General features: G+C 48.5%; 1 protein-coding gene across 50 annotated transcripts in view; it reads right to left on the bottom strand.

The window, feature by feature from the left end:
- The window catches only part of LOC128255908 (protein MTSS 2), a 34,206-nt gene that overhangs the window by 1,636 nt on the left and 20,500 nt on the right, over window positions 1-12,070 (bottom strand). For 3 of the 50 annotated variants that reach the window (XM_052985773.1, XM_052985775.1, XM_052985780.1), the window contains exons 4-14: window positions 11,051-11,505; window positions 10,735-10,992; window positions 10,532-10,612; window positions 10,127-10,429; window positions 9,345-9,359; window positions 9,047-9,161; window positions 8,058-8,894; window positions 5,281-7,020; window positions 3,788-3,909; window positions 3,353-3,637; window positions 100-1,672 (exon numbers count right to left, since the gene is read on the bottom strand). In XM_052985773.1, coding sequence (XP_052841733.1) covers window positions 100-1,672; window positions 3,353-3,637; window positions 3,788-3,909; window positions 5,281-7,020; window positions 8,058-8,894; window positions 9,047-9,161; window positions 9,345-9,359; window positions 10,127-10,429; window positions 10,532-10,612; window positions 10,735-10,992; window positions 11,051-11,505 — 5,784 coding nt within the window. Of the gene's footprint in view, window positions 1-99; window positions 1,673-2,925; window positions 3,170-3,352; window positions 3,638-3,787; window positions 3,910-5,280; window positions 7,021-8,057; window positions 8,895-9,046; window positions 9,162-9,344; window positions 9,360-10,126; window positions 10,430-10,531; window positions 10,613-10,734; window positions 10,993-11,050; window positions 11,506-12,070 lie in introns of those variants that run through there. The other 47 variants (XM_052985784.1, XM_052985790.1, XM_052985785.1 and 44 more) reach the window with 42 other exon arrangements.

Raw genomic sequence — 12,070 nt, 5'->3', positions numbered from 1 at the left:
GACAGCGCTCATTCCTTGCAATAAAATCATACGAAATGAAACCAAATCAAATCAAGTCAAATCGAATCGAATCAATTCAAATCCAGCTCGCGCGCTTACTTGAATGATGTGCCTGGGCATGGGCATGGGCATGGGCATGGGCATTGTGGTTATAGTAGGCAGCGCCGCCATTGCTGTTGCCCCCAGCAACATCACGATAATAGTGCTGTTGTTGCTGCTGCTGCTGCAGTTGCTGAGCATGTTGCTGCTGGTGATGATGGCTGCTGCGCGACGTGGTGGCATAAATGCTGGCCAAGGACCCAGAGCCAGAGCCAGATCCAGATCCAGTCACTGGCGAGCCACAAGTGGGCGAGGCCGAGGGCGAGTGAAACTTAACGGCCGTTGTCTGTATGAATGGGTTCGTCGAGACGAATATCTTTTGCTGCACACTCGAGTGACGCGAAGGTATGGGCGGCTGGCGTTGCTGTTGCATCTGGTGTTGCTGATGCATCTGGTGTTGCTGCTCCGCCAAGTGCTGCTGCTGTGCAGCCCGCAGCTTCTGCTGTGGCAGCGGCAACTGCGGACGCTGACCCAGGTGACCATTGCCGTTGCCATTGCCGTTGCCAATGCCCATGCCCGCCGGCTGTTGGTATTGCTGCTGCTGCTGCTGCTGCTGCTGGTGGTGTTGCTGCTGCTGCTGTTGCAACCGTTGCTGCTGCTGCTGCTGCATCATGTTCTTGGGGAGCGTGGCCGTGGCCGAGGCTGCTGCATAGGCGCCCGAGTGGGGCGCACTCTGGCCAGTGGGCGGGCGAGCCATCTTCTTGGGCATCGTGGCCGAGGAGCCGGCGTAAATGGGCGGCGGTGGGGGATCCTCCAGTGGAGGCGGACAGGTGTAGTGCTGCTGCTGCTGCTGCTGCTGCTGATGGGAATGGGCCTGTCGCATGTTCGGCGAGTGCGCAGCTGCTGGAGTTTTGGTAAACGAACTTGAGTAGGTGGCAAAGTCTTTGCTGTTAGCGGACGCTGCAGTCGGCGGCTGAGGCGGCTGATAATGCGAGTTGGCCGAGCCGGTGGCCGCTGCCGTTGGTGGTGGGGATGCGGATGCAGATGCAGATGCGGATGAAGAATTCGAGAATGAGCTGACTTTGTGGAGCAACGATGAGGTGGATGAAGACAGGGGAAAGTGAGGCAATGCATTGAAAGAGGTGGTCGGTGTTAGAATGGACGGCTTAGTGCTGTTGCCGGCCAAATGGGCCGATGACATTATTGCTGATGATGAGGTGCCAAAACTAGCGTAAATTCTATGCTGTTGCTGTTGATGGTGGTGGTGTTGGTGGTGCACTTGCTCTGATTTACCGTCATAGTGTTGCTGCTGTTGCGGCTGCGACATGGACAAGCCACTCCGCATGTAGATGGACTCCTCTCCCGCTGGCTGCTGTTGATTGCCGTAGATGCCTTCGACTTGATGCTGCTGCTGCTGCTGCTGCTGCTGCTTGCTGTTGAGTCGTGCATTGAGCTGTGCAATTAGATTCGGGTTCGCCTTGGGCTGGGTCGGTGGCAGTGGGTGAGCGTGTCCGTTGGGACTGGGGCTGCTCGTGCGGAAGCTGGACATGGTGTTGACCAGCTTGGGCTGGGCGTAGATGCCGCCGCCGCCACCCCCTCCGCCCGCCGCTGGTGATGAGGTGCGGAACGTCTGCTGGTGAATGAGTGCCAGTGATGGTGGAGTTGTGGCATGAGAAGAAATGAGAAGAAACGAGAGGAAAACAGGCACAAATTAAAAATTAAGCCAAAGCGGAGGCAAAGCGCTATGAATAGTGGTCTAATCTATGGCTAAGTGGCATTACAACTAAGCTGGATGGAGGGGCCAGGCAGACGAGTTAGGCCATTAAAGCGCACCCGAGAACGGCGGTTAGTCGTGGTTAGTAGCTCCGCGCATGGGTTCCACGCTGCACAATTGCCGAAATAACAAATCTGGTGCGTAAGCAATTACATTTTTTTTTAACAAGTCGAATGTTTTATTTATGTCGTTAGGTAGTGCAAGGATTTTTCGCACATAATTTAACAGTTTGCTAGATAAGAGCTTTCAAAGTCAGCATGCGATTTAACAAGGAAGAGCATAATTCTGCAGTTTTTAAAAGAAAAATTTGAAATTTTTTTTTTTTGGTTAACAATGTTAACCAAACGTGTTTCAAATTAGAGTTACAGGTACGTATTAGAAAAACAAAAATGTTTTTCATGTGTTAACTATCGTAAGAAACCGCAAATTTTTTGATTTGTCTCAACAAAGCAGTAGCTGGTTAAACAGTAGAAAAATATAAATAACGCTGTATTAAAGTGTCCCGACTATTATATACCCGTTACTCAGCTAACCAATCAATAACCAACAAGCCTCCAAAAAATAATCAGGCTTTAGGTGGCGATATCTAATTGAAATGTACATTAATGCTAATAACTTCTACAATTGAAGATCGATTTGGATGATTTTTGTACGAGTCGATAGTTATTGTCCGAATAAACATATAAAGCTAACTGGGCTTTACCATATTTAAGAGTGACATGATAGACTTTCGCCATTTGAAGGCCTTAGATTGGACGTGGCAACATGTTAAACTAAGATTGCTCTGCGTAAGCATAGTTGGAATCTGCTTGTCAAGTCCTAAGTCTCTAGCTTAAATAGTTTCCGAGATCTGGACGTTCATCCAGTCAGACAGACGTGGCTTTATCGATATGCAGTGTATTTAAAAGCTCTATTATTTGTTACACCTATGTGTGCTTTCTTATGCATCTTTCTGGCATAATCTAAAATATGTCACTTTTGACTTATTTCCATGAACCTTTTCACAGCAAAAACATTCAAGCCTAGTACAATGAAAGCCCTCACAAGCCGTTGATAATTTATTTTTTACGTGCGAGCTTGGTCATTTCGGCCACTGTGCGGTGGTCACTTACGGCATCGGCAGGCGGCAGGCGCTTGGTAAACAGGCGATTGCTGCGGCGGTTGCTGCTGTGGCTGCTGCTGCTGCTGCAGATAGTGATTTTGCAGCGGTTGGTGGGTAAAGCGCTGCTGGTGGGCCATCTGCTCGCCCGCCGGCTGTTGGCCATTGACCAAGCCGTGGGCATAGGCATAGGCGTGCAGATCCAAGTAGGAGTCGTAGGAGTCGTAGAAGGCGGTCGGGGAGCAGTTGTGCACAGACTATGTGGGGAGTTTTTGGGGTTTTGATTTGTGTGGCGGTGTGACAGAGGCAAAAAAAAAAAAAAAAAACAAAAACCAAAACGGATATTGAATTGAAATTGAAATGAAAAGAAATCATAAGTTGTAGAAGAAAAGTTCTAAGAGTGGCGGTGGTGAAGTCCATGCCTAGACGCGTGCACACACCTGCAGTAGGGGTTGCTGCTGTAGCTGTTGCTGCTGCTGCTGTAGCTGCTGCTGCTGCTGCTGCTGCTGCATGCGTCTGAGTGCCACAGGTGAGGCTGGCTGGTGACGCATGGCGGCCAGCGCTCTTACCGTCTCCGATACCTTCAGCGCCGAACTGGGCATCTGGGGCATGGCGTCCAGCATGAATGCCGGCGGCGGCGGAAAGTGCTCGCTGGAGCTGCTTAGTTGCAGGTTCTGCTGGGGCAGAGTGGCGTGCTGTTGCTGTTGCTGGTGTTGGTGCTGCAGCTGCGTTGCGTAATTAAATCATAAGTTAAAGAATAAAAGTGTAGAGGAAACCAAAGACTGTGTGACCCAGTGTTGAGCGGCTTAGCGACTAACTTAGCTTAGGTGGCTAACTTAAACAGGTATAAACGGATAATTGGGGGATGAACTTACCCCGACCGAGGCGTTGGGACTGGGTGTTACCGACGAACTGCGTCTCACTGGCGGCGGTGGCTTCGCCTGGTTGATGGATGAGCGACGTGCGATGCGCGTGGAGCCACCGCCTGCTGCTCCTCCTGCGAATGGTCAGAGATCGAAGTCAGTATGGCGGTAGTAAGGTAGTTGTGCGGATATAGTTATTAGGTTGCAGCTGTTATTCACAGTTATGTACAGTAATCGGTTTATACACTTGGCACACAAAACACAGGACACCATCTAATACCAGTAGTTAGATAGAGAATCAGAGTTAGGAGCTGCTGAGACCGGGATAATTTATGGAAGACGCTCGGGCGACTGATCTAAAACTGGATGTTGATCCCCCCAAGCGAGCGGAAAAGCGATGATGACTTTTCGCAACAATTCATGAAGAAATGGACATTTTCTCTTTTAAAGCGATGAATCCCCACTATGCAAATTTCGTATTAATACAATTGGCCAATTCCGAGTAGTGCGTAAGCATTTGGCAGTTAGTGGCAGTAGCGTGCAGTTTATCGGTTTGTATGTTTTGATGATTGTGGGCGTGGGGCATGATTGTATGAGATTATTACTTGGTGCAAGAAACCAACTCCAACTGCAGAAGGGTTAACACATTGAACTTAAAGCAGAACGTAAAGCTAAGTTAACACAGTAAAGAAGAAACCGAAAAAGAGAAGAAAGTTAACTTCGGCTGGCCGAGGTTTAACACCCTTGCAGTTATGACAAAGCCGTCGGATTTTTATGAAAATAAATAACTTTAGGATCAACAAAACTCTTCACAATTGGCTCGAATAATCTACACTTTTGTATTGCATCGAATATGTATTGGTTAGTATTTTGTAAAGAGTTTTGAAAAAGTTCGCCTAAAAAAAATATATATCACTGGTAAAAGATCTTAATAAAAATTAAAAAACATATCTGTTTGTTTATCTCAAAGTAGACAAAACAAAAAAAAAATTCTTAATGAAAAAAAAGGAATTTTGTTACGATACTTATATTGGTTTTTAATTGGAGTAATACTTAGAAAAAAAAATATTTTTTTATAGTAAAAACATTTCTTGGTTGAAAAATCACAACTTTTTAAGCCTATATTTTTAAAAGAATCCAAATCCTATATTATTATATGTTAGTATTGTATTATAAAAAACAGGATTTGATTTTTCGGTTACAAAATCACAGCTTTTTAAGCCTATCCCTTAAAAAAAGGCAATTCCTGTATTGTCATATAACAGTATAGTATTACACAATTAAAATTCAATTTTTTTTAATATCGGAAATGGGTTTTCTACTACGTTACACGTGTCTGGCCAACACAAGAATGTCATTTGCAAGGGTATAGTGCTTATAGGGCTCAGAAACCAAGGCAAAGTAAAAGCGATTATAACAAAACCAAACTCTGGAAGTCGAACCAAAAACCAAAAGAACCCAAACAAATCAAAAATCAAAGTAAATCGAAACGAAACGAAACGAACCCGACAACGAGGCTGGCCGGGGCGTAATGCACGGCTTGAGACTGGCAGTGGCATTGGCATTGGCATTGGCATGGGCATTGGTAATGCTATTGGCATGATGGGGATTGGCTGGGGCATTGGAGCACACGTATGGATGGGCGGGTGGTCGGTCACTGGCGGGCAGCATCGATGATGGCGATGATGTGGTGTTGCTGGTGGTGCTGGTGCTGGTTGTTTCTGGTAATGGTAATGACGATGACGAGAGCGATGACGATGATAATGGCAGATGACCGCGAGGTGATGATGATGGCAATGGTGACAGGGCCATTGTTGCGGGCGTCTTGCACTGCTTGTGATTGGATGTGATTGCTGTCTGATGTTGGTTTGGCATTCTATGATTTTGGTTCGGGTACGGATCAGAGGATGCAGATGCAGATGCAGATACGGATGCAAATGCAGATGCAGATGCAAATGCAGAGACTTTGGCGGCTAGTTTAGTAGTGACATTACAGTTTCTGGTTTGGGGCGACTGTGGTGAGTGTTGCTGTTCTTGTGGTGCTTGCTGCTGCTGCTGCTGCTGTTGCTGCTGCGGCGATTGCTGCTGCTGTTGCTGATGCAATTGCAGTTTAACCTTCTGCTTTTGCCTGCGTATTTTCTCATCTAGATCGGACTTAAAGTCGGACTTTCTGGGCACCATGGGCCTATCGCCCGCACCGGGAGCGGGGCCATTGAAAAGGCTCAGGCTGGTGGGCTTGGGCGGCAGCTGGCGCCGCGCAGGATCTACTGCTGGCTGGCCACTGCCATCAACGTCCTTCTGCTGTGGGCAATGCCGTTCCTGAGGCCTGCTCTGTGTGGCCTGCTCAGTGGGTGCTTTACCTCTTTGCGGGCTGCCGCGTCCGAGGAGCTGCAACTGCTGCTCGCTGGTGGCTCGAAACGAGGAGAGTCGCTGCTTGGCGGGCGCCACAGTTGCTGTCGGCGGCGCCTGGCCGCCGGCCGAGTCCGGCGAGGAGTCCGGCGAACCGGCCAGATTGGCCGGCAACTGCTGCAGCTCGCGCATCTCGTGCAGCTGCAGCGCACTGGGCTGCGGGTCCTTGGTACGCAGCACCACGATCTCCGAGTTCTGCTTCACGAACTCAATGTCCGGCGTGTTGGGGATCTGGTGGTCGTAGATCACCACCACTGCGCTGCCGCTGTCGCTGCAGGTGTCCACGTAGGCGTGGCGCGGCTGGCCCAGACAGACGCTGTCCGAGGCCAGTGAAACGACGTCCTCCCGGTTCGCATTGGCCACGAAGTGCGCAAACGTGGGATTCTCGTAGCCGCCGGCTGTCAGGCCTCCGGTCAGCGAACTAGTTTCGCTCACATAGCAGCGACTCAGCTCCGAATCGCTGGCGCCCAGCAGATCCTGGTCCCGATCACGATCGCGATCCCGATCCCGCCGCCTGGCGTCCATTTCGTCGCCGGCCAGGTCGTCGGACGTGGTGTCCGAAATGTCCGTTCCACAGCCGCTCGAGTTCGTCTGATTGCTGATGGCGCAGGGCTCAATGTTGATGGTGGCGGGCAGGTTGTTGTTGTCGCTGCTGCTGTTGCTGCTGCTCGTCGTATTGTTGTTGTTGTTGCTGTTGTTGCTGTTGCTGCTGCTGCCACTGATACTGATGATGTTGCTCGTCGACTTGCCCTTGCCCTCATCGATCTCACGTTGGAACGAGTCTAGTTCGCCAATTAAATTATTTAGTGCTTGTATTGAATCTTCGAAAGACTTGTCTATTAGATCATATTTTTCATAGTTGTTGGTATTGATTTTTGGAGATGGTGTTGTTGTTGTTGTTGTGCATTTGGTTCATTGTGAATAATAGTTTACAGATGGCAGAGATTTTGGGTAAGGTGAACATGAAGTCAAAACCAATACGAAATAATAATGGTTTCAAGTTGATTTGGTGCAGTTGTTGTCGTTGCGTTTACACAACAAACCAAAAATTGTAGAGAAGAGGGAGGGAAAAACAAAATAAAAGAAATTTTTGGGGTTAGGAAATATTCTCGATATGTTTGTCAATTATAAATTAAAATGGGCGCTGGACAAGTAAAGTGGAGGCGAGGAAATCTCATGTTCAAAGTGCTTTTTGGTGCTGGGTGGGCGGCAGAGTTTGTCGATTTGGGTGACTTACAACAGAAGAGGAGGAAATAATCTTTAAAGAATTCTGAGCAACATTGGTAAACATACTTATGGTCTCTAAGACCTCGTTTGACTAGAATAGTATAAATATTACATACAGCATTCACAGAAAATGAAAACCCCTTTCATTGTTAAAATATTACTTTGTAAAGATTTTTTTTATTTATGAAAAATTCTTATTTAACAATTCATTTTTTTAAGAATAGTGTATATTCGTGAAATAAAGTGAAAAATGAAGAAGCAAAAACACAAAAATTTTTTACAGCGAATTTTGTATTTTCATTGAAAGTTTAATCTCAACTGCTCTAAATATATTTTATTTTCTGATTTTTATTTTATATTTTGCTAAGTTGACAATAAAAAGCCAAACATAAAATATATTCTTTAGATGTTGCAAAAAACTACCCAAAAAAGTGTTTTTGGTAACCTCAAATATAAATGCATCACTGCCATAAAAAAAAAGACTCACACTGTTAGATTGCATAGAATTCTCTAGAGATAATATTTTCCTCTACAATTTGTTATTTTTTTTTGGATACATTCAAATCGACCCACTCTAGTGGACAGGGAGCCACATGATTGGCACACTTCCTCTACAACGATCCTGCTGCTCGCTGGTTCTACTTACCCATTTCCTGTTGCTCTGTCTCGGAACGTCGTGCCGCGGAAGCCGGGGAAGCTGCTGCCGGGACCTGAATGGGAGCTGGTGGCGAGACCGCCGCCGCTGCCGCAGCCTTCTCGAACATGGAGGCCTTCTGCAGGACGGAGGTCCGCGACCGCTCATCCTCCGTCTCCTCCGGTTCCGTGCCTCCGTTGGCCCCCGGCCCTTGGTCCTGGCCAGCCGCTGCCTGCTCGGTGATCTTCAGCACCTCACTGGAGGGCGGCGTCGGGGAGCTGACCTGGTAGACAAAGCCCAGGGCGGAGCCGGGACCTACGCTGCTGCCGCTGGGGGTACCTGCGGCAGTGGACGTGGGGGAGTTGGTTAACAGGGGCGAGTAATGGTTTTGTGGCGTGGAGCTGCCACTGGACGGCGAGGTGGTGTTCGTGTTGGTGCTGGTGCTGTGGTTGGGCTGGCCCACCAGCGAGCCACAAGCGACGGTGGAGTCGATCGACGGGTGCGAGTGCAGTGACGAGGCCGTCGAGGATATGGAATGGGAGCGTGTGGCGGTGGCTGAGTGGTGATTCAGCTGCGGCTGGTGCTGGTGCTGCTGCTGTTGCTGCTGCTGCAGCAGCTGATGCGAGCCGGAGGAGTCGTTGGAATGCTGGGAGCTGGTCGAGTCGATGGAGCTCTGCTGCTGCAGGGGCGGTGGAGAGGGCTTCTGCTGCTGGTTGGCCAGCTTCAAGGCCGCCATGGTGGCCAGCTCGGACATGTTCACATAGGTGGGCGGCGTCTGGGGCTGCTGCTGATTTTGCTGCTGATTTTGCTGCTGCTGCTGCTGCTGTGCATGGTGCGCTGCGGACAGCTCTGTGTGCGGATGATGTTAGCGGGACATGCGGGTGAACACGGTCATTAGTAAGACTGATGGAATTAGCCGAGGGCAAGCGTGCACACAAACACACGGAGACAAGCTGGACGGACAAATGCCGGACGGATGCCGGACAGGGCGGACCACTCACCTTTCGTGATATGAGCCGGAATCGGCGAGGGGCACTGGCGCTGCAGCAGGTTGCTCCCGCTTCCCTGGCGGTGGTTGCTCTGGGCCGACAGCGGTCGCTCCAGCGACGAGCAGCGCTGAAAGAGGAGGAAACCGTTGGTAAGTCACTGCCACAAGCCAGGTTGCGTTTAATGGTTTGGGTTTGGGTTCAATGAAGGGGCGACTTAGGGGACCTAGTTGTCAGTGGTCTAGCGGGGCGCATGCAGATGAGCGCGCTTTGGATCTACGAACGGTGAGGGCTCTGACTCCGAGGTACTCACCACATGGGCTGGCTTCTATGGCGAGTGTCATGGCCAACAGAACGAGAGAGACAACTTAATAGCATGTAAAAAAGACAATAGTCGGTTTCCCGTCTATTCGAACATCCGCCCATCTTAGCTTAAATTTAACACTCCATGTAAATACATACGTAAGCATAAGTAACTTGGTATAAAATAGTGTTTCCTTTTGAGTATAATAATAATATTTCTATAAACACCTAAGTTATAAGCTTTTTAAAGCTATTTGGGATCTCTTCATATTATTCAATTATAGTTTCTTACCCCGAAATTTAACATTAATGATTATAGATTTCGGTATGCCGAAATGCACAAAAAAAATACAAGTATAAAACGAAATTTGTATTTTTGTTATGTCGATTGATATGGATCAAATAAACATTTATTGCCGAAATAGAGGTATCTGCCATATCTCCGTAAGAGGGGGGGTGTCGACTTTTAAAAACAAACTTTCTCTGCGTAGACGTAACTAGAATCTGTATATGCAATCCCAAATCTATAAATTTTATAGTTTTCGAGATCTCGACGTTCATACGAACAGACAGACGGAAATGGCTTGATCGCCTCGGGTATTGATCCCCATTAAGAACATATATACTTTATAGGGTAGGTAACGCTTCCTTCTACCTGTTATACAAGTAACGGGTTTAATTAGCCTAAGTGTTTCAAATTAAAACATTCAATAAAATAAAAAAAAAAAACAATTTTTTTTAAATTGTACTTTCATATAACGAAGTTAGACTGTGTAACCCAACCATACTTACAACTGGCAAGGGCGGCCGACTAAGTGAAGCAGCCGGAGACTTCTGAGTGGCCGGCGTGGCCTGACCTGATGACGGCTGCCCATTGGCGGCGGTGGATCCGTTGTTGAGGCAGCTGTTTGACTCGTGGATGGTCTCCGGATTCTGGAACGTGTAGACGGTCAGCGGCGGTCGCTGGTGGCCCTTTTCGTAGGCCGTCGAAATCGTGTGCGGACGGTCGGCGGTCGGTGGCAGGGTGTCCACCACGTCCTGGGAATGTGGGGGCCACGTGGATACATTCGCCGTCTGATTCGTTGCATTCGAAGTCTAGGGGGGGGGGTCGAAACAAACAAAAAAAAAGTTAGTATGCGACACACAAAAGGTGTTTTTGTAATTTGTATAAACAAACAGAAAAGAACAAATGAAAACCTGTGTTGTTAGCGCTGGCGATGAGCAAAAGCCACTATCACTGGATTCACCAGGTTTCAAGCGAATTGCGGGCGTTACAAACTAAAGAAACGAAAACGAAACACAAAAGAACGTTGATGAAAACCAATAAATGAGCGGACGCCACAGTGTCAAATGGATGTTTAATGTTTTGGGCGAGCAGGAACCTCTCTGAGGCGACGCACCTGCGACAGGGAGCGCGGATAGTGGTGATGGCCCGGCGAATTGCTGGACCCGGTGCTGTTCATGCTGCTGATGGAGCAGACGGAGCTCTTTCGGGAGCCCAGCGAGTTGGAGCAGCCTCCGCCCTGGGACCCGGAACCTCCGCCCGGCGACTCCGGATAGAGATTGATGCTGGCCTTGGCGTCGTGGATGAGCTCCTCGGAGGCCTGTGGCAGAACGCTGGGCTCCTTGGTGACCAAGGCAATCGACTGCATGGCCTCCTGCAGATGTAAAGCATTTTAGAATCAGTGCATTAAGAGTGTGAGCACCAGTACGCACCTGAAGATGGCCCAGCTCAGACATGACCTCGCACTCCTCGTGCACCACCGGCTGCAGCATGTGGACGAAGCTGCAGTAGCGCAGCCGCTCCTCCACCATGGCCGCCCGCAGGGACTTCTTCTCGACCTCCTCCAGCTCAGCCCGGCGCAGGGTGACGTCCTGCATGTGCGAGTCCATCAGGGACTGCAGTCCGTCCGTCTGGCCCTTGCGCGCCTTCTTCTGCAGCCGCAGCGTGTCGCTAGAGCGCTTCTTCAGCTCGCTGCGACAGCGCTTGTACTCTTTGGCATGGTCCTTGTCGATGGTGGCCACCGTGCGCTTCCAGTCCTCGATCCTGTCCTGCAGCGGCTGCACCAGGCAATCCATGATGGTGCTGGTGAAGGTCTTCAGCCGCGTCTCCACCGCCTTGTGGCGCAGGCAGACGCGGGTCAGGGCGGTGCCGATCTCCTTGGAGGCGCCTGCAATGGAAAGCACACGATTTGGAATGCATTAGGGTTGGTACTATTAGGCTAGAATTAGGAACTAGGTGATCAATTTAAAACTGATTTGAAAAATAACTTGGAAAACACAATTGCCTAATTGCACTGGTCGACAAAGCCGAAGAACAAAAACTAGATATTCTGCAAGGATTTTATCTGCAGAGTAGTAATCCGAAACCAAGAACTTTCCATCACGTGCCAGTTTAAAGGAAAAGTCCTAGGACCTTTTTAAGGCTTAATAGCAACGAATTTTTACGTGGCCCAGAGCTGTAGCTAAGCTTAAACCATACTTTAAACATGAAAATTCAATGTCTGACCCTCTTGTTGTGTGTCTCGGTTGTAGGTTTGTTAGCAGAAATTACAAAATGTATTATCCTGTAGTAGGCGAAGCTACTTTTTACCGTCAGATTTGGTTAATTTGTACGGGATTTGTTTAATAAATAAAAAAAAATAAAATACAAATTAGTTTTAGTTGCTTTTTCCATAAGCTAAAAACTACTATTTCCACGTAAAAAAACTTCCATCTTAGAGTATTGTGAACAAA

This window comes from Drosophila gunungcola (genome assembly GCF_025200985.1).
Source record: "Drosophila gunungcola strain Sukarami chromosome 2R unlocalized genomic scaffold, Dgunungcola_SK_2 000012F, whole genome shotgun sequence".
NCBI classification, from domain to species: Eukaryota; Metazoa; Arthropoda; class Insecta; order Diptera; family Drosophilidae; genus Drosophila; species Drosophila gunungcola.
Note: the sequence above shows the minus strand (reverse complement) of the source record. Positions and strands in the feature narration are given on the sequence as shown.